Here is a 25362-nt window from a genome sequence, read left to right on the forward strand (position 1 = left end):
GTGCCCCGACAAAAAGTCCCGGAGTTCCCTTGGGGGGATGAGGGGGGAGTCAGTAGAGGGCACCAGGGGATCCACCGCCTCGCTTGAGAGCGACTCCGCGTAATCCCCAACGCTCACCACCGACACCTCGTCCTCCTCCGGGTCGTCGCCTCCAGCTTCCGACCCCTCCCCCACATTGAGTACAGGGGCTGAGTCGGAGCTGCCAGCTGGCTCTATCTGTGCCTCGATCCCACCCCCAGGATCAAGGCCAGAGGAATCCTCTCTGGTCTCCTCTAAACTTATTGGGCCAGAGGGCAGCGGCAGTTCTGATGCCCGCTCTCCTCCCGGCACCGGGTCGTCCGGGGAGCTCAGGACAAACTCCTGACCTAAACATAGGACGCCCGGTGTCAAGGTTTGGGAGGGAGCGGGAAGGCCCTCCTTTTCGCCGCCACCCAATGACGCTTTTATATTTTTTAAATTTTCAAAGTTGCAGTCCCCCGACGAGCCAGAAGGTACCTCAGGGGTGTTAAGTGCACTGGAGATGGACACCACCTCAAGGGAGGTGCCCTCAGTGACCCCCGAGGGGTCCTGTTCAGGGGACTGCAGCAGACTGGTAGGGGGAACAGTGGTAGGGGTAGGAGTTTCGGGTTCCCCCAGAGGGCAGGGCGAGGTTTTACTGGGTGGAGACGCCACCACCTCTTCATCAGGGGAAGGGACACGCCCAACTTCTTCAGTTTGGGCGTCGCCCACTTCCTCCTCCGAAGCGTGACGTCTCTTCCGGGTCAGGCTGGGGGCTAGGGAGACCTCCATTTCCGAGGCCCCCTCCTCCTTGTCCAGCCCTCCCGGACACTCCACCCTCTGGGTTTTTGATGTTTGTTTCCCCGGCTCGGGGTCCCGCGTCTTTTCCCCGCCGGCCCCGGGAGCACGCGCAGGGACGATGCCGGGCCCAGCACTTGGCGCCTTAGCGCCCACGGACCCGGGAGCACACGCGGACATGACGCCGGGGCCGGATGATGTTTTTTCCCCCGAGCCGGTTTTTCCATGTGTTTGGGGGGTTTGGGGCGTTTCAGGGGCCGCCTCCAAATTTCGGGTCTTCCTCCGCGCCTTCTTACGGCGCGGGGGCTCTCCCCCCGCCTCACCGGCAGCCGAGATGGCAGCTGCTGCCGGGGTCGCTTCCCCTTGCGGGGAGGGAGATGGAGTGGTGGCGGGGGGAGGAGGGGCGGTGCCAGCCGCGGCCGCTTGGGTGGGGCTCGTGGCCTTGGAGGCGGGGCAGTTCTTTCTTACGTGCCCCACCTCCTTACAGGCATGGCACCGCACACCCTCCGCGGTCCAGAAGACCCGATAGGCGGTCCCCTCAAAATTAACTGAGAAGGCCCCCTCCAGGCACTCCTCCCGGGCCAAGCGGACGAAAACTTGGCGCTGGAAGGAGTACACGTGGCGGAGGGCCGAGTCTTTGAGGCCGAGCGGGACTGGTGCAACCCCTGACCTGACCTCCCCCAGCTTATTAAGGTGGGGGAGGAGGAGCCCACATGGTATAAAGGGCGGGACATTTGAAATAACAATCTTCTGGGCGGTGGCCTCAAGGGGATCCACCGCCAGAAAAGTCCCGCCCACAGTGAGCCCCTTCTGCAGGGCGAGTTGCACCACCCGCTCGGACCTCAAGAAAAAGATGGCCCTCCCATACATCTTTGAGGCCGCGACAATGGCTGAGGGGCCGACAACCCCAGCCATAGCCTTAACGCAGGCCTCAATAGTCATCTCAGGGTGAGCGTAGCATTTTACCCCGAGGGCCCTGGTGAGGAGACGGAATGGCGACAGGGCAGCGGGAGCAGCAGGAGCTGCAGAAGCAACCACCCCCGCATAAGTCTTTTTTGTAGGCCCTGCCACCGGTGACAAAGCCGCCTCCACATTAGCCCTCGAGGGCCCGGCCACAGGAGATGTTGAACTGGCTTTAAGGCCAGAGCCACGCCCACCCTGGGAAGGATTGGCCATTTTTTTTTTTAAATTATATATATTTTTTAATATATATATATTTTTTAAATATACAATGTTCCTCCCTAGGGAGGGAGGTAGTAATAACCTCCCCCTTTTGTACAGGAGAGGAGAGGAGGGAGAGGAGTGAAGGACAGGGAGGCACAGGAGGGAAAAGGGAAGAGTCCAGGTGGGTGTCTCCAGTGAAAGGTGGATGTTGGGTGGGGTGTGATGATCTTCTTGCAGGGGGAGGCGATGTCTTCACCAGCCACCGCTGGCCTTACTGGGAAAGGGCTGGGTGGGGCGGGGGGTAGCAGAATGGTGGTTTTAACCACACACCCCCCTCTCTTCCTTCCCCAAACCTTCCTGCAGTCTTCTTTCCTCCCCCTACAAAACACAGTCCTTTATTGCCCCCACCTTACACAAACAATAATGTTGGACACCCACCTAAGATGTTGTTTTTAGACACAGTCCTGGCCTCCTGGCCTTCCTGTCCTGTAGCAACAGAAGCTGTTCTTCTTCTCTCCCTCTCTCTCCTTTTGCTCCACACGGGCAGGTCCAGCAGCAGCAGCAAACACCTTCAAGTGCAGGTCCAGCAGCAGCAGCAAACACCCTCAAGTGCAGGTCCAGCAGCAGCAGCAAACACCCTCAAGTGCAGGGGCAGCAGCAGCACACAGCAGAAGCAACAACCCCAAAGGCAGCAGCAGAAACAGTTGAAACACTGAGGAGCAGCAACACTAACACCACACACCTTCTCTCCTCAGTATCAGGAAACCAACTGAATCCACAACTACCTCCACGAGATCATTAAGAAAATGAACTCTTGATCTGGGGGTTACAAACCCAGTACTATAACCACTTGGCTAGATGTAACTCTTTTGAGTACAAACCCGTTTCCATCTGTTTCAGATGAAGTTACATTGTTTCTTAGTTTGCCATTGTGAGATTTGAACTCTTGATCTTAGGGTTACAAACCCAGTACCATAACCACTTGGCTATTTAGGCCAAGCCTAAGCACAAGCTTACAATGAGATTTTGAACTCGGATTGCAAGATTCAGAGTCCAGAGTGCTCACCATTACACCATGGAATCCAGATGTCCTCTTTCGAGTACAAACCCATTTCCATCTGTTTCAGATGAAGTTACATTGTTTCATGGTTTGCCGTTGTGAGATTTGAACTCTTGATCTTGGGGTTACAAACCCAGTACCATAACCACTTGGCTAGATGTAACTCTTTCGAGTACAAACCCGTTTCCATCTGTTTCAGATGAAGTTACATTGTTTCATAGTTTGCCATTGTGAGATTTGAACCCTTGATCTTGGGGTTACAAACCCAGTACCATAACCACTTGGCTATTTAGGCCAAGCAAATCTATTAATTGAATTCAAATTCCAACAACTACCATGGTGGGATTTGAACCCATGCCTCCAGAACATTAGCCTGGGTCTCTGGATTACTAGTCCAGCAACATCACCACTACACCACCATCTCCCCCGTACAAACACGTTTCCATCTGTTTTTCAGATGAAGTTACATTGTTTCATAGTTTGCCATTGTGAGATTTGAACTCTTGATCTTGGGGTTACAAACCCAGTACCATAACCACTTGGCTAGATGTAACTCTTTCCAGTACAAACACATTTCCATCTGTTTCAGATGAAGTTACATTGTTTCATAGTCTGCCATTGTGAGATTTGAACTCTTGATAATCTTTTAAATGTGACTCTTTCGAGTACATACCCATTTCCATCTGTTTCAGATGAAGTTACATTGTTTCATAGTCTGCCATTGTGAGATTTGAACTCTTGATCTTGGGGTTACAAACCCAGTACCATTACCACTTGGCTAGATGTAATTCTTTCGAGTACGAACCCGTTTCCATCTGTTTCAGATGAAGTTACATTGTTTCATAGTTTGCCATTGTGAGATTTGAACCCTTGACCTTGGGGTTACAAACCCAGTACCATAACCACTTGGCTATGTAGGCCAAGCAAGAAGATGTAACTCTTTCAAGTACAAACCTATTTCTATCTGTTTCAGATGAAGTTACATTGTTTCATTGTTTGCCATTGTGAGATTTGAACTCTTGATCTTGGGGTTATTAACCCAGTACCATAACCACTTGGCTAGATGTAGTTACACAGCCTGGGCTTGGCTGTTAATCACTTTTACATAATGTTCACAATTGTTAATAAACTTCTAAGAATGTTTCCCTGCCTATGTCTCCATGTTCTCTTTGTGTTACTCAAATATGAAACCATTCTGTACAAGATAAATGCAGGTGTCTTAGTCCAGGGCCTCTTTCCTGTGTTTTCTGCAGACTTCAGATCAAAGTGATGGTCCGGCCTCTCACTCACTGGACACATTAGTGATGTCCGCACCTCAACGGTGTTCGTCATTGCTGCCAGACTATTGTGGGCAGGCACCACAGAGTGCCATCATTCTCTCTGTGTACTCTCAGCATCTTTAAGGTGGGGCTAGCCCCATCTCATCAGCATCTGTGACCAGTGACACTGTGCTCCTGAAGGAGTCATGTTCTGAAGGCTGACAAAGGATCAGGTGCATTTAAAGTTTCATGGCTGCATCTCCATGAAGCGACTGTGATCACACAGCACAAGTGAGCTGCCCAAGGCCAGACGGGAGTCAGACATTCACAGAGGTTATGTGAAGATGTAGAAAGTGTCCTCACTGCATGTCGTCAGCATCCTCCTGGAATTGAGCGACTATCAGGGCCTCCACTGTGTCTCCATGATGAGTCTTATCACAGAGGATATGTGTGCTGCCATCAGCCAGACTGGAGCCAAATGTTCACAGATGCAATGTAGGATCTATGGTGTCACCTCACTGCGTGTTGTCATCATCCTCCACAAATATGGCAGCTATGAGGGCCTCCTGAGCATGCCTGCTTCATCTGGCCAGTACAATGGTCTCATTACCGTCATCATTGCCTTCAAGGACCTCCTCACCCTCATCCGCATTGACGTCCGTGTCATCGGAGGACATGCCCAGCTCCTCCATCACCTCTCCCCTTTGCCGTGCCAGGTTGTAACGGGCGTAGCAGGCAGCAATGATGCATGATATCCTCTGTGGACTGTATTGCAGGGCTCCACCAGATAGCCCAGGACCAGAGCCTCATTTCCAGCTTTGCGATGGTTGCTCCACCAAGGTGCAGGTTGCAGGATGAGCCTTGTTATACCTTCGCTCCGCTACAGTCTGAGGCCACCGCACTGGTGTCATCAGCCATGCCCTCTGCTGGTAGTATTTGCCCCCGAGGAGCCATCACTGCAGCCTCTGGACCCTGGAAGACGTCAGGGATCTGAGACCAACTGAGAACGTCGGAGTCATGGGCACTCCCTGGGAACTGTGCACAGACCTGCAGAATGCATTTGTAGTGGTTGCACACAAGCTGCACATTCAGAGAATGGAAGCCCTTGCCATTGACATCATTCATTGTGTGTTGCGATGGAGATCTGAGTGCCATGTGAATGCAGTCCATGGCATCCTGCATCTGTGGGAAACCCAAGATCTGGGCAAATCCATTCGGTCTTATATCCTGGCTGTCCTGGTCCTAGGTGAAATGCACTAAGTTGTTTACCCTAGCGAAGATGGCATCCATGACATCATGGTGCATTTGTGGGTGGAGGCTTGTAAGATCCCACAGAGGTCATCTGCGGAGCCCTGAAAGGAGCCATTGGCATAGAAATTGAGTGCCACTGTCACTTTCATGGTCATGGGCATTGATGCCCTCCATGTCCATTTAGCGCCAAACCTGCAGGTGTGACCGACCAGTCCCCTAGATACACAGTCTTCAGCGATGCTGTTTCTCGGCCATCTGCAGGAATGAAAGATTGCATCTATAGACCCTGTGTCTAGCTAGGTGCCAAACAGTGACAGCTTGCTGTGGCTCTCCAGAGATGCGTGCATGAGCCCCAGCCCCCCCTTCTTTCTGAGAGCACTGCTCCTCCCACTGCCCAGCCAGTCACCTCCTTCGCTCTTTTCTCATTTGTCTTCGCTCTCTGTAAGCCACGAGGCATACAGCTAGTTCACCAGGCTCCAGGCTTCTGATGTACTTCTCCTGCAGGATGAAAGAGAGAGATGCACGGGTTAGCATGGGTGTACTAAGAACTCCCCTTTGTTAAGCCTGAAGGCCCCTTCATTCATCCCAGAGTGCTGGCCACTACTCGGATGGCCAGAATTTAGTGCATGCATGGCTGCCTGAGATCTCATCCCCTCCGCCCCACTCCACCTGACCAATTAGCAGTAGCTTTGCCCATTGGACTGCATGCTGTGCTCTCAGCTCAGGCACAGGCAGTATCCTAACCCACAGTGTAAGTCTGCACTGTTAGCTTGAATCATGGGTAGACTGATTGAAATTGGGATGCTGACATTGCAAGGAACTGAGAGCACCCTTACCAGTGACTGCTCCATGGCCAGCTTTGGCGATGAGATTGTGCAACGTGCCTAGTTATCCATCAGTTCTGCAGTCCACTCATATGCTCATTAATTTGAAGGCTGTGCCCGAGGGGTGAAAAGCGCTGGAGCATTTGGTGGCACTTTGCCTCTGCATTGCTTGGGTGGGCAGATAAGCTAGAGGCTTGATTCCATGCATGTCAATGTGGCTGCGTCTGAACTGTCTCAGCTGTGGAGGAATGGTCACTTCATACAAGTTTCCCTAATACTTGGCCACTCCCCCTCCCCCACCCACCTCCCATGTGCTTGTGTACTACTATCAACTGCAGTGCAGCACTTGCCCCCCCACCCAAGTTGCCTCAACTGCAATGCAACCCTTGCCCCCCCACCCCCAAGTCTCCTCAACTGCAGGGCAGCCCTTGCCCCGGCACCTTGCCAGCCAGCCGGGAACAAGAGACTTGCCTGTGCTCTCACCTGAATGCACTGTGCCTCAACCTTGAAGTCCAGCAGGCAACCCTGGCGAGCGCTCTGCAACGCTACTGTGCACTCACCTCTGTGTTCCCCTCAAACTGCAGCCTGCAAAGTGCATGCCTTATGTATGCTATTTTGAAACACGTCAGCATGCAATCACGCCAAGATGCTCAGATGATCCAGCATTGGCTGACGATGCTGGCGAGCTAGGCTTTTAATTGTATGCAGATACATGACACTGAGGTTCCTGACTTCCGATGGCAGGAAACGTGGACTGCCATTTACAGGCAGAACTGACAATTGCAAACTGGTTTCACGATGTCGTGAAACCGATTTCTGGCCTTCTCGCTATATTGGCCGTCACACTGCCAAACGCACCCAACACCAAAGCGCACGAATTCCACCCTGCATCTGTTTATTTGTGATTACATTTTGCTCCAGTGCTGGAGTTGGGACCCAATTTTGTGAAGTTGCTATCACAGCAATAGACTCATACTAATCTGATGCAGACTTCTTTTGTTCTAGGAGAGACACCATACCAAAGTGCAGTATCAGCTGAAGTCAGAAAACATCTCGCTGGCCCAGGTTTTCAGTAAGATGGAGCAAGTAGTCGACGTATTAGGAATTGAAGATTATTCTGTCAGTCAAACCACACTGGACAATGTAAGTAAATCCTGCAGCATCTGGAGAACAAGGGTAATTATAGTTTGTGAATCCCTGGCAAGGATCTCTTCATAATGCAAAACCTAGTTAACATGTTTGCAAATAAATAGGTGACATACATCAGTCAAAAGCATGAAAACATTTAGGATGTCATTTTTACGTTTTGTGTAGCCACTGCCACAGGTGCAACATGAATCTTGCCACCAGAGCAATTGAAGTTTGGTGTGTTCCTTTAAAATTCACCATCAGATATGATTCATTAAGCTTCCACATCAGTAACCACACATTCTGAGATGTTCTGCATTACCACGTAGCATGTAAATTCCGATAATGCAGACACCATTAAGCCCTCTTAAAATGACACTTGGCTAAGTCAAAGGAAAGTGTAAGAAAAGTGTATCTCACAAAGGATTATGGTTGATTTTCTGTTTTTGTGGTTGAAGTGACAAACCAGCTGCTATTGCAGTTTATAACATCTTACAATGCTGTCTACACATTGGTGTTGCCATTTGGTATTATCAATTTGGAGAAATAGTAGTAGCAATAAGAAAGACAGGCAATCATTTATGTAGTGCCTTATCTCAATAAAGGGCTCTCACTTGTGCTTTATAGGCTTATCCATTTTTCAAATATGTGAGCAATATACCATAAATGACCATTCATCATTTTTCTTTCTTAGTCATTGATCAACTTGACCAAGACACTAGGAAAAATAATGTAGCATCTATCTATCTGAATAGGCAGGGAAAACGTTGGTTCATTGTCTTACCCAAAGGACAGCAGGAGTGCCAGCCTGGGGTATGAGCTCAAGCTCTGGTGCAGAACCTTCTGACCCAGAGGCAAAACTGCTACCATTAAGATAGTGTCACATTGGAAATAAGGATAGCCAGTCTGCATCATTGGAGGGGATTATCATTCTGTACCATTAATAGAATTTAAACTGTATAGATATATATTGGTGTACACAGTTATAGATAAACATTGTCATTTTTCTGTAATACCCAGTAGACTTCATAGCTCTACCACTCGTTGTTTACCATTTTCAGTTTATTGGAATGACTAAATTTGTTTTTTCAGTCCTAAGGAATAGGACATTGAAAAATCAATCAGACTTGGCTGCTGTTTTGTGCTTTAGAATTTTTTTATAAAATTCTTGAGAAAGCCAAGTCTCTATCACTGGGTATTTCTGGCCAACAGTTAACTGGCTTCAGGTCAGGCAGGCTCAGACTTGTCCACCTCACAGCTTTAAAATAAAGTGCTGCAGGGTTCAATCGGGGTAAGATGAGGTTAGTTGCCAAGGAGACTTGAACCATGGATTGGAAGAAGTGGGAGCAGGGAAATTTTAATTAAAAATATTCCATTGTTAAAGCATTTGAACCTCATGATGAATAATGTAGATTGGATGACAAAGGTTCTTGGAATACAATCCTTAGACTTCATTTGAGGCCAGTCTAAACAGATAAGATGAAAGTCTTTCTAGTCTTCTTCTTGGGAAAGCTTATAACACCCTGTTAACAATTCAGTGAAAAGAAAATTGTGCCCATGATTAAGCATAAAATCTCACTTAGGAATATAGAAAGCCTAGCTATTGCAGAAAAATAACATTTGCGCTGGCATTCTGTGCTCTTCTGTACATGGCATTGCGCACTGCTGGGGAAGAGTGAGGCTCTCTAGATTTGACTCCTGAGAGGCCTGAGCCAGAAGCCAAAGCGACAAAACAGTGTTGCATTCCTACCATTGATTTTCCACCTGTTACTGAGCACAATGTGGCTAACACCCATTGTTGGTATCAACCATTTCCAGACAGGAACTCAGTGTAGCATTTTCTATTGCCACACCAAATGTCCTGTGAACGCTCTAAGTGTCATGGCAAATCGTGACCAGTTTTGTCCTCTGTGCTGACACCTGCAAAGATTTGCCTTGAACATGCTCAATCTCATTTCATGGAGGATACCTTGAGCCAGCAGTGAGAGATGTCCAGCCAGTTGACTAAACCTGTTTCAGACTAAGATCTCAAAGTTCAACAACTAACATGCTCCCACAAATAGTTTTCCTTGCACTGTCATAGTTGCTTTTTATTTGGAAAATTTCCTGAAGCTTTCAACTGAAAGGCTAGCAAGTATGCAGCTGAAATACTCATGCAAGGAAGACATCTGGATTTGAAGTTCAGCCTTCAATTGCATTAGATAGCTCTAGAATTCCCTGCATAAAACTTTCTGCCTCTCTAGCTCTATCCTCCTTTAACGTGCTTCTTAAAACCTAACTCTTTGACCAAGCATTTAGTGACCTATCCTAAATGTCCCCTCTTTTGGCTTGATATCACGTTTTGCTCGGTTAAGCATCCCTGATAAAGACGCTGCATAGATGCAAATTGTTGTTATTGAGAGGTTCTTCTACTTTGTCGATCATTGCAGGTGTTTGTAAACTTTGCAAAGAAGCAGAGCGACAACCTGGAGCAGCAGGAAACTGTCAGCACAGGGAGCGTGCAGTCACCGATCAAGCGTATCCTCAGTCTGCTGCGGCCGAGGGGCACCACGACAGAACTACAGGCCCTGACTGTTGAAGAGCCCGAAGAGTTAGAGAGTGATGACGAAGGGCTAATCAGCTTCGAGGAGGAGCGTGTAAGTACCGCATGCAATTGAGATTAAAGGACTCAACGTGCTATGTCCCTGCTGTTCCCAAAAGTCTACCCAAACCATCCATTGTAAGATGAGGACAACACTCCAAAGTTTCTCTTCATCAAACCCTCCAGTTACGTTTGCTGGCATCATAAGTAAATTCTCTATCTGTTGTCCCTATTTCAACCAGAAGGTGCCTATGAGATGTTGGTCCACTGCTCTATTGCTGTCATTTGGTACTTGTCCTTTCCAACAGTAGTTTTGATTCCCATCACTAATTATACATCCCTTGACCCCTATCCCTCAGCCTTGTATCTATCCAGCGGGAGCCAGGACATGCACTGGTCTGGTGCAACTGGGGTTTCCACCACCTTTTAGAAATCTACCTGACTAGGAAGGAATCCAAGAGAGGGTATATCCCATGTATAAGCCAATCGTCCATGCCACCAACTTTAGCTCCAAACAGGGATAGAAATATCTATTTTTCTATGCTAGCTCTGGTTTCAACTGTTGACTGCTGCGAGATTGTGGAGATTTTTATCCTTGGAGTACAACAAAGCTTTTTATTGCTCAGAAATTTGCGTCATTGGTAGCCCACAAGCAAGTTCCTCTGAAAACAGCGTCATTTTTTTTGTAGCAAGTCAGAGCCAGACGACCAAAATATATTTTGCCAATTTGGTTTCTGCTTGTGGCCCTTGGAAAACTTAAATGAAACATGGGTGGTTTCCACAGATTCATGGGCAGAGAGAGGTCAGCTTAAATTCACACACTCAAATTGCAATTAGGAAAAGTAGATCTGAGGTGGCCAAGGCACATGCCTGTCACCAGTCCAACTGTTTTCTACCTGTCAGGAAGATATAATAATTTTCATAATGTTATTTGGAATTTATTGTAGCGTAATAGTGGGGCCTGTGTCTACATGTGTGTGATCTGAAGGCTTTGCTGTAAGAAGAGAAGCTAGGTTTGAAATGCTAAATAGGTAAACATGGGTGAAGTTTTAGAATGTGAGGTCTAATGGGGACATTTGCATTTTTAAATGAACCAGAGTAGCTTGAATTCAAAAGAGGGAGTGAAATGTTTCACCTAGCCAAAAGAAGTTTAAAAAAAAAATGTTTATTTTTCCTAAAGATTATTGGTAAAATTGGTACTATGATAGATTTTTATTATTAGAGAAGTTAAGCCCAAAGACCTAGTGAAACAATGGGAATTTGTATTCAAAGGGGAAAATATGTATAAAGGAGAGAAGGCTGTGTGCAAGGGAAGGAATTCTAAGATCTAACAAGTGTGATAAGCCTCCAACCTCTAAGCCTCAAGTTGTTGTATACACGAACTGAAGTGAAGAAAACTCACTTTGAATTCGACTGTTCAGGGTATTGTGATATTTTTCCTGAGCCTTTTTAAAATCGATTGCCTTAACAAAGGTATTACTTGATGTTAGATTAATTAGGGGAGCTAGGAGTTAACATAATAGTAATTTGTAGACCGATGTATGCGCTTTAATTATCTCTTTTTATTAATAAATGTTTAATTTAGTTTTTAAAAAAACTTTAACCCTTGGTGGCCTTCTTTTTACTGAATCTAAAGCCCGCATCTCATAATAAACATAATTTGAAAGTAGTTGTGGCAGCTACTTCACGTTTCTCTCCGGGATTTGTGCAGCTTGACATTTACCATCCGCCTGCCATAACAAAATTGGGGGCTTGTCCGGGATATATTTGAAATGCCTTGATTGGTTTGGAGCTAATGAATCTTAAGGTGACGAGTACAAGAAGCACTTTGAATTCAGGATTTGGTGTGAGGGATTTTTAAAGTGATGAGACTGCAAAAATAGCTAAAACTTTTTGGAGGTAGAAACTATAACTCTGATTGGATTGCAAAAAGCATCTAAGGGTAAATTAAGAGAGTTGGCGGATAAGTTGCAATTGAGGTTACCAGTAGGGGCAAAGAAAGCAGACATAGTTGAAATGATAGCACAGCATTTAAAGTTGGAAGTGATATCTGACACTAGTGAGTCACAGCTGGAGGTAGTAAGACTTCTGTTATGAATGATGAAAATTGAACTTGAACAAGCAAAGGAACTGGAAAAATTTGAATTAGAGACAAAGGAAAAAGAAAAGGAAAGAAAAACGGCATTTCAAACGGAGCAAGCAGAAAGGCAGAAGAAAGAAAAGAAGCTGGATCTGGAATTCCAGGCAAGAAATAAGGATAAAGAAAGAGAGGCAAGGGAAAGAGAGAAGGAATGAGAAAGGGAATACCAGCTTAAAAGGCAGGAAGTTAAAAAAGAGATCTCAGATTCTGAAGAAAGTTCTAATGATGAAAAAAATACTTTACCCTAAAACCCAGTGGGGAAATGTTTAAATTTGAACAAGCTCTTCCAAAGTTTAAGGAAAGGGATGTTGAAACATTCTTTATTTCATTTGAGAAGATAGCTGAACAGATGAATTGGCCCAGGAAAACTGGACATTGTTGTTATAATCCAGGTTGGTGGGTAGAGCACATGAGGTTTATGTCAGAAGAAATGTCAGTGAACTATGATGTGATTTAAAAAAACTATTTTGGGTGCATATGAGTTGGTTCTTGAGGCATACAGGCAAAAATTTAGGAATATGAGAAAACAGCCTAGGCAAACTTATATTGAGTTTGAGAGAGTAAAACAAAGTAATTTTGACCAGTGAATATAAGTGTTAAAGATAGAGACAACATATGCAGCTCTTAGAGAAGTAATTCTTTTGGAAGACTTTAAAGATTTAATTCCTTCAATAGTGAGTACTCATGTGGAGGAACAGAGGGTAAAGGCAGGAAAACATCAGCAGAGATGGCTGATGATAATGAGTTAGTTCATAGAGCTAAACCTTTTTCTCATCACCCTTTTAAATCAGAAAAGGATAGAAAGTTGGAAAGTGAAAGGAAGGTGGGTATTCGGGGAAGAGAAGGAGTAGGTGGAAATTCGCAGGAAGTTTCTTAGAATAAAAAGGAAGATGCTAAGGGTAGAAGTGACACTCGAAGATTGAGGTGTTTTATTCTAATAAAGTTGGACACATGGGAAGCATTATCCTGTCGGCGAGCGTGGGGGGGTGGGGGGGGTGCGGCGGGGGGCCAGGGGGCGACGTCACCGCGTGTCATTTAGATCTTCAGTTTGGTGGGTGCACAGCCGAGTCAGCTACGCACCCGCCGAACTGTCAAAGGCCTATTAAGGCCTGTTTAAAAACTAATTTAAACAATTAAATGAGCTGCCTTCCAACCTTAAGACTGGCGGGCAGGCGAAGAGCCCAGGCAGCTTTCGCATTTTTCATGAAACCTCATCCACGGGCAGGATGAGGTCTCATGAAGTGTTTTAAAATTCAATAAAAATTATTTTAAAAATTCATTCATGTCACAGCTCACGTGACACTTCCACATGAGGGGACGTATTTTAAAAGTTTTTTTTCCCCTTTATTTAAATTTTAAAACATTTTCGCATGCGCAAGAGAGCACAGGCCCCGACTCGGAATCCCCCCGCCCGCACAGGGAGCACTCATCGCTTCTGGGTGAGAGTCACACTGGGTGGGTCTTAATTGGCCTGCCCACGTAAAATGGCAGTGCGGCCCCAATCGGGGGCGCCAATCGGGTTTGTGCTCACCCCTGCCTGCCCCCGCACAACCCCACCAATGGGGGGGAAAACTTTTCCCACCAAGTCAGTGTGTTGGAAATTGCAGGAAAAACCTATTGGGACTATTGGGCTACAGAAAAGTTCTAGAAGTAAAAGTACTGTGGATTCTGAGATTCAGGCACAGGAAAAACCTATGGTTTGTGTGCAGGTAAAACAGGAAGAATCAGTGATAGGTAAGGAAGTGGGAATGTGTTCACAAGTTACCCAAGGGAATCTTGAGGAGCAGGTTGCAAAAATGTTTTAAGATTTTGTATGTGAAGGGAAGTCTTTCCATGTGTACGGGGTGGAGTAGATAAAGATGTTAAAATTTTAAGATACACTAGGGCTAGTCAATCCTTAATGTTGTGGGCTGGTGACATTAGCTGTTCAGAGGGAGTATTGCAGGAACAAGTGATAATAAGTGGGGTTCATGGAGATGCTAAACCTATTCCATTGTGGAAGGTAAATTTAAAAAGCAAGTGGAAAACAGGTGAGGTGATTGTTGGACTAGTGGAAAAATTGCCTGTTGCAGGGGTTCAATTTATTTTTGGTAATGATATAGCTGGGTCACAGATGTGGGTTGAGCAACCTTAGAAGCATTTTCAACAGAGTGCTGCAGAGAGGGCATCCTGGATTGTTTCCAGATTGTGTGATAATAAGATCACAGGCACATAGGTTGAAACAAGAAAAACAGGGAGTTCAAAGGCAGAGAGAAGGTGTGGAAGTCCAATTAGCTGGCACTGTGTTTGATAACATTTTTCAGGAACAAAGACTGGAACACAATGCAACTGAGATATTTAACTCAAGGCAGTTGGCAGAGTTACAGAAAAAGGATTTGCAAATAAAGCAGTCATATCAAATAGTTTATTCAGAAATAGAGGCAAAATGTATCTCAGAATGTTATTACCTTAAAAGTAACGTTTTAATGAGGAAATGGCCGTATCGTGTTTCAGCAAATGAGAGCTAGAGGGAGATGCATCAGATTGTAATACCATTTAGACATAGAAATGAGATTCTGATAATTGCTGATGAAAGTCCCATGGTGGGGGGCATTTGGGAATTAGGCATCAGGCGAAAATACAAAATCATTTTTATTGGCCTGAATTTCCTAGGGATATAGTCAAATTCTGTAGGTGATAGGGAAACCGCAGTGATTAAGTGGCACCTTTAATTCCAATTCCAGCATTTGAAGAACCTTTTACTAGGGTCATGATTAATTATGTAGGACCCGTCCCTAATTTTAAAAATGGGATCTGTACTTACTGACAATAATGGATGTGCATACAAGGTTTCCTGAAGCAATACCTTTGAGAAATATGACAACAAAGAAAATTGTGGAAGCGTTAATTAATTTTTTTTACAAGATATGGTTTACCTAAGGAAATGCAATCAGATCAGGGTTCAACTTTCATGTCACAGCTGTTTAAGGAAGTAATGAACAGTTTGGGGATAAACAATTTAAGTCAACAGCTTACCATCCTGTGTCACAAGGGGCTTTGGAAAGATGGCAGCAAACTTTAAAAACTATGAGGGCACATAGTCAGGATTATCCATAGGATTGGGATAGGGGGATTCCATTCTTGTTATTTGCTATTAGGGATTCTTCTAATGCATTGACTGGTTTTAGTCCTTTTGAACTAGTTTATGGTCATGAGGTTAAGGGACGACTGAAACTTTTTCATGAGAAATTGGTGGGTCAAGATTCAGAAACGTCTCTCCTGGGTTATTTATCAAACTTTTTATGGCACAGCTGGTGGTAAATGCTATGTCGTTCAAATCCCAGAGGGAAACTTGAGACAACTGCCACAACTAATTTTTCAATTTGTATGTTTCAAGATGCCGTCTTTGAATTCAGTAGTAATAAGAACACTGAGCTTTACAGGTTTTTACAGAACTAGGTTAAACATTTATGGAGGGATGGGAACCTGAGCAGGGAGACAGAGAAGGAGGAAGCAAGGATAGAAACAAAAGACAGAAAAGAAAGAAGCAAAAGTGGAAGGCAGAAAAAACAAGGGTGAAAAACAAATGGGGTCATAGTGCAAAATAAAGCTAAGATGACTAACAAGGATAAAAAGATAAGTCTAAAGGCATTGAATCTTAATGTGTGGAGCATTCACAATAAGGTAGATGAATTAACAGCGCAAATAGATATAAACGGTTATGACATAGTTGCAATTATAGAGACATGACTACCGGGTGACCAAGGATGGGAACTGAACCTCCAGGGGAATTAAAAATTTAGGAAGGACAGACAAATAGGGAAAGGAGACGGGGTAGCATTGCTGGTAAAGGAGGAAATCAATACAATAGTGAGGAAGGATATTGGCTCAGAAAATCATGATGTGGAATCTGTTTGGGTGGAGATAAGGAACACCAAGGGGCAGAAAACTAACAATATTACTGTGGAGGAGGATTCCTTGGAGTGTGTACGTGCTGGCTCTTTAGATCAATACATTGAGGAACCAACTAGAAAGCAGGCTATCTTGGGTATTGTGCAATGAGAGAGGATTAATTAACCATCTTATTGTGTGGTGTCCCTTGGGGAAAAGCAACCGTAAAATGATGGAATTGTTCATTAGGATAGAGAGTGAAGAAGTTGAATCCGAAACTAGGGCCTTGAATCTAAATAAAGGGAACTAGGAGGGTATGAGGCGCGAGTTGGCAATGATGGATTGGGGAACATTACTAAGAGGCTTGACAGTGGATAGGCAATGACTAATATTTAAGGATTGTATGCATGAATCACAACAATTATTCATTCCTACCTGGTGCAAAAATAAAACAAGAAAGGTGGCTCAACTATGGCTTACAAAAGAAATTAGATCCGAAGAGGTGATGTATAAAATTGCCAGAAACTGCAGCAAGCCTGAGGATTGGGTGCAGTTTGGAATTCAGCAAAAGTGGACATAAAGGTTGATCAAGAAGGAGAAAATGGAATATGAGAGTAAACTTTCAAGGAACATAAAAACTGACTGTAAAAGCTTCTATAAATATGTGAAGAGAAAAAGATTAGCAATGACAAACATAGGTCCCTTACAGTCAGAAACAGGGGAAACTATAATGGGGGACAAAGAAATGGCAGAAGAAATGAACACATATTTTGATTCTGTCCTCACAAAAGAGGACACACATAGGGCAGAATTTTCTGCCTGCTGGTCGGGTGGGCCTGACCCAATCTCCAGCGGGTGGGGAGCCAGTCCCCACTGGAGAAGCGAATCCCGCTGCCGTTTTACATGGGCGGGCCAATTAAGGCCCGCCCAGCGTGATGTCTGCCGGGAAGCGCTATGCACTTCTGGTGTGGGTGGTGGGGGCATTCCTCAAAAGCGAGAGTGCACTCTTTCACACATGCGCACAAAAGAGCGCACATTTCCCTTAGGCTAAGTGTTGCCTCAGGAAGATCGCTGACAGTTTTAATAATGTTAAAAATAGAAAAAAAAATCCTTAAAATGTCCCCCTCAAGTGACAATGTCACATGAGATGGGACATGTTCATTAATTACACTAAAACTTTATTAAACTTTTTAAATCCCTACATGAAACTTCATCCCGCCGGTGGATAAGGTTTCATGTTTTTTCTATTCCCCACCGGAGCTGCTGGCCTGTCCGCCAACCTTAAGGTTGGACGGGCAGGTCCTTTAATTGTTTCAATGATCCAGTCAATGGCCTCAATTGGCCATTGACAGGTCAGCGGGCCCGCAGCTGATATTGCTGTGGGCCCGCCTTCCTGAAAATTTAAATGGGGCAGGATGACGTCGGGGGTTCCTCCTGTGTCATTTTATGCATCGGTGAGCGGGCCCCGCCCCCTGCTCGCCGACGGCAAAACTCAGCCCATAATTTCCCAGAAATGTTAGGGAGGGTCTAGTGAGAGGGAGGAATTGAAGAAAATCAGTATTAGTAAAAAAAAAAATGGTGCTCAAGAAATTAATGGGGTTAAAGGCTGAAAAATCCCCAGGGCCTAATGATCTACCTCCCAGAGTACTAAAGGAAATGGCTCTCAGAATATTGGATGTATTGGTGGTCATCTTCCAAAATTCTATAGACTCTGAAGCAGTTCCCACAGATTGGGGAGTATCATTGTAACCCCACTATTTAAAAAGAAAGGGAGAGAAAAAAACAGAGAATTACAGACCAGTTGGCCTAACATCAGTACTGGGGAAAATGCTAGTCTATTATAAAAGACGTGGTAACAGAACACTTTGAAAGCATTAACAGAATTAGACAAAGTCAGCATGAGTTTATGAAAGGGAAATCATGCTTAACTAATCTACTGGAGATTTTTGAGGATGTAACTAGTAGAATAGATAAGGGAGAACAAAGATTGACTTGTTGAAAGGATATTGGTGAGTACCGTTTTCAGAGACAGCAAAGAAGATATCAGCTTTTGTGATTCCATATGGACTATATCAGTTTAAAGTCATGCTGTTTGGCTTGAAAAATGCACCTGCAACATTTCAAAGACTGACAAAGTAATTGCAGGTCTGAACAATTGTGCTGTTTATTTGATGACTCGATAGCTTTCAGTCAGATGTGGGAGGAGCATTTACAGCATCTGAAAGAATTGTTTGCTCAATTACAAGAAACCAATTTGGTGATGAGCTTGGCTAAACGTGATTTTGCAAAAGCGCAAGTTACATATCTAGGCCATACCATTGGGCATGGTAAGGTGACTCCGAGAGATGTGAAAGTCAAGGCTATCGTGGATTTCTCAGTGCCTACATCAAAGCGAGAAGTTTTGAGATTTCTAGGCATGAATGGGTTTTACTGGAAATTTGTATCAAATTTTAGCAGTGTGGTTGCACCATTGACTGAACTATTAAAAAAAAGAAGTTTCAATCGACACAGGAGTGTCAGAAGGCATTTGATAGTTTGTAAACTGTATTAACTCCAACGCCAATTTTGGCAGTATCCAATTACGGCAAGCAATTTAAGTTGGCCACTGACGCAAGCGATATAGGCATTGGGGCCATATTGTTACAAGAAAAAGACACTGGAATTGAAAAACCGTTGGATATTTTTCATGACAGCTGATGTAACACTGTCACATGAGGGGGCATGTTTCAATAATTTTTTACTTTTATTTATAAAAAAATGTTTTATTATCAACTTAATCTCCCTGAGGCAGCTCTGTGCCTCAGGGAGATTGCAGCACTCTTTTGTACGCATGCACGAAAGAGCCGACTCTCCCTCCTTCCCCTGCCCGTACAAGTAGCACTGAGCGCTACCAGCCGTGCATTATGCTAGGTGGCCCTTAATTGGCCAGCTGCGTAAAATGGCACGCAGCCAATCGCAGGTGGCGATCGGCTCCACGCCCGCCTGTGCCTGGCCCCAAATGGCCCGCCCACCAACTGAAAAATTCACCCCATGTTATCATCTCCTTATAATTATGAAGACTTACAGCTGAATCGCAATTTGACTCTTAACTGAGAATTTTTAAATGTAAATTAAAATTTCCACTAAGCCCAGAAAGAAATTCTGTTTAATATCTTTTTACCACAGCCCTTGCGCCTAACCTGAAGAATCCTACTGCCCCCTGAGTTGTGAGATCTCATCTCTAGAACTGGAAACCCTATTCGCCTCCGGTGTCAGCAATAGCACGTTGATGCATGTGGTTCCCTTCATTGGGACAATGCATACTAACCCTACCACCAGACATAGATCCCTGAGCATAAGAACCCTACCACCAGACATAGATCCCTGAATTCAAACGTCCTATTTGCCTTTCTGACTAAAACTGCTATTCTGTTGTGAAGTAATTCTGAATTGTGGGGAATTCTAGAGCATCCACATCAACCAATTCCAGCCAGTGTTAGGAATGATCAAATGTACTTTACTAAACAGGCTAACAAAAGGTGGAGAGGCAGGAATGACAACTTAACAAACATCCTAGTGGCTTCAAAGAGCTGGCCTGGTTCCCCCAAAATCTGTCAACTCAAAAGTGCTTCTCGCGTGTGAAGTCAAGTCATTTAGCAGGCTTTGTATCTTCTGTGCTAAACATTCCGTTATTTGTATTAGAGGAAATATCGGTATATTTAAGGCCAAAGGAAAAATCCAATTATGAAAGGCACAATATTAGTGACTTATGTCTGGGAGGAAAGGGTAGGATTGGCAAATTGAATATTTCCCCAGAAATAATGGATTTTTACATTAAAATTAATAGATTTTATATTATACTTTTTAATTGTTTTTAAGTTGATAAACAAAGCACCACTTGGATTGTTAATAGACCAGGCAGGCCATCATTCAGACCAAGCATTGTCCCAACAGTCACTCTCTCATACCTAACCCTTCATGTCCTCAGTGTATGGGGATAGTGCAGCCCACCTTACCACCCATCATTTCACAGAGAATCTCTCCTCTCCTCCAACCTTACCAGTTCATACAGACTCTCCCCCCCCTCCCTTCTGTTCAACCTGGAGCTCTTCAAACATTGCAACCCTCTGAAGCTGGCACACTACTCGCAACCCTCTCGTATTTAATCTTGCACACTCCTCTCCATCAATGCTGGAGCATTTCTGTCTCTCGCAACTGAACCGTAGCATTCCTAGTTTCTATCCAATCTTCCTCCCAATGTACTAGATGTAGGGGGGGTCCAAAACAAGTGTTGTAATGGGTTATAATCTCAGACTTAGAGCTAGGCCATTCACGGATGATGTCAAGAAGTATTTGTTCACACAAAGGATTGTGCAAATCTGCAAATCTTCCCCCCAAAAATAATCTATTGATGCATGATCAATTGGAAAATTTCAAAACTGAGATTGATAGATTTTTGCTAAGCAAAGGTAATAAGGGATAAGGAGCCAAAGCAGGTAAATGGAGTTAAGATACAGATCAACCAGTAGAGTGGTGGAAAGGGCTTGAGGGGCTGAATGGCCCCCTCCTGTTCCCAGGTACCTTTTGCAGCTACTACCCCCATCCTTCTCAAATAGATTGAAGAAGTTGGGACTGTTTTCCTTGGAGAAGAGAAGGTTGAGAGGAAATTTGAGAGAGGTGTTCAAAATTATGAGGCTTCTTGAGAGAGTAGATAGGGAGAAACTGTTCCCATCGGTGGAAGGATCGAGAACAAGAGGGCATGGATTTAAAGTAATTGGCAAAAGAAGCAATGGTGACATGAGGAAAATGTTTTTACAAAGTTAGTGGTTATAATCTGAATGCACTGCCTGAGAGTGTGATGGGGGCAGATTTAATTGAGGTATTCAAGAGAAAATTGGATTATTATCTGAAAAGGATGAATGTGCAGGGCTGTGGGAAGAAGACAGGGGAGTGGCACTAGGAAATTACTGCTACGGAGAGCTGGCACAGATATGACAGGCCGAATAGCCTCCTCCTGTGCTGTAACAGTTCTGTGATTCTGAGAGTATCGCCCATTAAGAGAAGTTTTGATAGAGGTGTTCAAAATCATGAAGGGTTTTAATAGAGTAAAAACGGAGAAATTGTTTCCAATGACAGAAGAGTTGGCAACCAGCAGACACAGATTTAAGGTAATTGACATCAGAGCCAGAGGTGAGATGAGCTATTTGCCGTGACCTGGAATATATTGCCTCAAAAGGTGGTGGAATAGATTCTGTAGTAACTTGCAAAAGAGAAGTGGTTAAATCCTTGAGGGAGAGAAAGTTACAAAGCCATGAGAAAAGAACAGGGAGTGGGACTAATTAGATAACTCTTTCAAAGAGCCAGAACAGGCAGGCTGGGCTGAATGTCCACCTTCTGCACAGTAAGAGCCTGTGATTTTTACTTGCTCCTTTCATCTATTGCCTCCTTTCTTCTCCTCTTGAGTTCTACCCAACCACCCTCCTCCTCCCTCGCGCCCAGCCTCCCTGGCCCCCAAAACTTGCTCCTACTTGAGGTGCTATTTGCTAACGGACAGGATTGCAGCATCTTGGATACTATAAGTGGGAACAATCCCTATCATAACAGTGGAAACGAGAGTGAGAAGCGACAGGGTCCCATTCTAGTGTGTTAGGGACCAGACTCTAGAGAAGTGAGATTAGGTCAGAAGGGCCTGCCACTACAAATGCTGGTGCACTAACCAGGCGGCCATGACTGTCACCATGAAATGGTATGTATGGAGAGGAAGACAGATAGACAAATGTATATACCAGTAAACTGGATTCATGAACCATATGCTAAATCACTGCATTCTCACAGAGCTGTTGGTGTCTGGAGATATGCTGCTGTCCATAGTAGAAAAGAAGTGTCCCATCATGATGTTCCAGCTGCCATGCTTTGGGACAGACTTGATGGACCAGCTGGTCTTGCCTGCCCGTTAAACTTATCTGTTCAAAAGTATGATTTTATTGCGTGATTCTCGATGGATATCATCTGATGTTTTTTTCCTTCTCTTTCTTCAGGCTCAGCTTTCATTCAACACGGACACACTGTGCTGAGTGGATGAAATCCCATGAAGATTTCAATTGCTGACGACCGTGTACAGGACTTTTGAGAACTTTGCATCATCCTAGCACAAGACTAAAGGCAGTGCTGGGAAAAGGGGGTAGGGGATAAGGTGGTGGAAATGACCATCTGTGTGGTCAATAGTTCCTTCGAGTTGAAGTAATTCTTCGGAGGAGACATTAAACCCATTAACCAACAGAGAACGCTGCTTCGATGGTGCGAGCGGTTTTGGTACCCATGCATTGCTTCTGGGTCGTTTTGGCGAAGTAGATCTCCAATGAACATTGAGTGTTGCATTTTATTTAATGCAGAGCTGTTTTATTTTGGTGCACTGTCAAAGACATAGTGTATAATACCTGTCTGCTTTGTATTGGAATATTTAAAAATTATTTTTAAAAGTGTAGAAGTGAAGAGCAAATAATTAGGGTCCTTATTTTCAATTACAAAAGCATTGTAAACACTCAGATATTTAAGCCTTGTCATTGCAACAAATGCATGAAATTATCCAATATATCCAGGGTCCATATGGCCTATAAGCTGTACAATGAAATCCAGACTACAAATTAGGCCTAACCTTGAAAAACTTAAGTGCAACACCATTTAGTGTACATAACAGTAACTCAAATGCTAAGAGCGAGCTTGAATTACTATTAGTGTTTGTTGGACAGTAACCTGGTACGTTATAGGGAGGGACTGATGGCAGTCCAGCTTTCGTTAAATGATTAGGATTTATAATTTCAGATTGAAAAAAAGACATGATCTGAGCAATGTTCTAGAAATTAGAATTTGCTTATAATTTTTCAAATTCTATTTCTAGAAAAATACATATGTAAGTGCATTTTTGCCCCTTTGACTAAAACCAACATGACTATTTATAAATAAGACATATCATTAGAATTTTTTGAGCCCACCCATGTGCTATGGCTTAGATTTTCGAAACAAAGCAAGGGCAAACCAAAATCTTACTGTTACCCTGGTGCTAACATTGTCCCTAATTTTTCTTGCCCCGTCACCTTTCTTAGAAACCATAATAAGACCTCCATGTGCTTGGCTATTCTCTTCATGTTAACATATTATTGAAGTCAAGCGAACCCTTGACTTGATTTATTCCATCTCGCAGTGATCACTCACACCAAATAAGCAAGGAATAAAACGCTCAATGTCAACAGAACAAACTATGTGGTACAGGATAATGTATGTTATTATTTTCCAAGGATGACTTTTGTTGACTGACTGATCTTTGTCCTGAAGCGGATTTTGCAAAATGGTTCTGGCACACTTTGGATGATATATTTACTTTAATTTGTGTTTCTTTATTGTTGATCTTGTAAATGTTTCAACAGATACACGTTTGCCACAACCCATGCAAGTACCAGTTAGGCTGAAGTAAAGCACAGAAGTGTAATAGAAAACGAATGTAGGTCCTTTTGGCTATAAAATAAGATGTAATGTTCATCTAACCCTATTAAAATATTTTAAACTTTATTACACTCGAACTTCAGTGTATCCCTCAGCAGCTAACATGGATATAAATTCATATTAAAAGGAAATACTGCCATAACTTCAGACATAAGATCAAAGAACAAGCTGAGCCAAGGCTCACATGCAAGTGATGGTATGACCAGAGGAGACCTGATCTTTCCAGTTAAAGCAATGCTTCCCACTCCATTCAGAACCGTGCATGTCAAAAAATCTGAGTGTTTACAATGAGCTGCAGTACAAGGACTGTGACTTCTCTTGAAGGTGTTTTATTTAAAATAAGCATAAGCAACACAACAAAGGATGTAATTGTAACCTTAAACTGCTGTTATTAGAGGTGGACAGTCAGTACTAATGCCCCTGATTATTATAAATATTCTAAACAGAAAGCACCAAGATCTAACTCACATTTCAGATGGATGCTTTGTCTTTTTTTTTTAAATCCTAAAGCATTTCCCACAGTGATCTTAATATCAAAGTGATATTCATGTTGGCCACCAATTCTATTGAAGTGCTGAGATAAAGTGACCTGAGGTGAATGCCTGTTTCCACCTTCAATGCTTGACTGTCAGTTAGCCATATGGGTGTGACTATGTGGCTGACCCTCTCATCTGATGGTGACCTCGGATACTGGAAGCACCCAAGTACCTGGCAGACAATTGAAGCAGCCAAGAGACATAAATGAGCCTCTGATTACTGCATCTCAGTCATTCCATGGAACCGGGGAGTGCCTTTTTCTCTTTTATTTTTAAAAGCTAGTACTTTTGGTCAGTCAGAGCTTTGGAATTAAATTATGAAATTGTGGACCGGGAGGAAAGACGGCGTTTTAAGTTAATTTTTATCTTTCAGTACATCTCCATGTCAAGCTGTGCAATGAAAATAAAAAATAATCAGCAAGGATTTTTTTTTTTGTATTAATAGAACTTAACTTGCATTGTTAATTTTGACCTTACCTGAAAAGGAAGAGTTAAAAAGGTTCAATGAAAGTAACTTGAAATTTAGTCATTTTGCTTTTCTCTATTTGTTCTTTTTTCTCCAACTTTCTGCATTTTAATTTTCATTTGATTGACAATTTCTTTGCTAAAATGTGAGCAAATTATATATTTTTTTAAAGTGAACTGCTTGAACCCTGGCATTGTATTGTGCCTTTCAGCCTTGTAATATCAAATCTCACACCACACACTTCAAAACAGGGACCTGAATGTTTGGAAGGCTGCAACATGTTTGAGAAAAGGTTCTAAAAAAATTCAGCAAAAAAAACAAAGTATGAGAAAAATGGATTTCTTTATGATGCAAAAGAAGAAAATCCAATGCAAAACGAGGTAAAGAGGGGTGAGCATTCTCATTGAAACCCTTTGGAAAAAATCAAGATCCAAATAGTCACAAAACCTAACAATTCATTTCCGCATACTTATGATTTTCACTTATAACATTTCCTTCTGGGTTCCTTTATGAAATATTGATTAACAGTAGATAGTAATGGGTGTTATTGAGGGGAAAGGGGAAGAACTGGATTTTGAAGAGTCTCTGAACCCAGCAGTGTGATGCAACTGAATTAACTTGTACCTTGTTGAAGAACCCTGGACAGACATGGCTGCTTCATTTCCATTGATACTACAACCCAGCTGCCACTTAATGAGAAAAAATGTAGTGATAAAGTACTGACATCATCAACTTGGAAATGGGCATTGTGATATTAGTAAGCATAATCATTAAGAACAGCTGGACTGTTCAATATAATCTTTTCATAT

General features: G+C 43.7%; 1 protein-coding gene across 11 annotated transcripts in view; it reads left to right on the plus strand.

The window, feature by feature from the left end:
• The window catches only part of abca2 (ATP-binding cassette, sub-family A (ABC1), member 2), a 592304-nt gene extending 567692 nt beyond the window's left edge, over positions 1–24612 (plus strand). For 10 of the 11 annotated variants that reach the window (XM_041193236.1, XM_041193243.1, XM_041193237.1 and 7 more), the window contains 3 exons: positions 7359–7496; positions 9911–10117; positions 22090–24612. In XM_041193236.1, the coding sequence (XP_041049170.1) occupies positions 7359–7496; positions 9911–10117; positions 22090–22125 (381 nt within the window). In that variant the 3' untranslated portion in view covers positions 22126–24612. Of the gene's footprint in view, positions 1–7342; positions 7497–9910; positions 10118–22089 lie in introns of all 11 variants that reach the window. The other variant, XR_005943747.1, reaches the window with a different exon arrangement.
• Positions 24613–25362: the final 750 nt, after the last annotated feature.

This window comes from Carcharodon carcharias, chromosome 8 (genome assembly GCF_017639515.1).
Source record: "Carcharodon carcharias isolate sCarCar2 chromosome 8, sCarCar2.pri, whole genome shotgun sequence".
Taxonomy (NCBI): Eukaryota; Metazoa; Chordata; class Chondrichthyes; order Lamniformes; family Lamnidae; genus Carcharodon; species Carcharodon carcharias.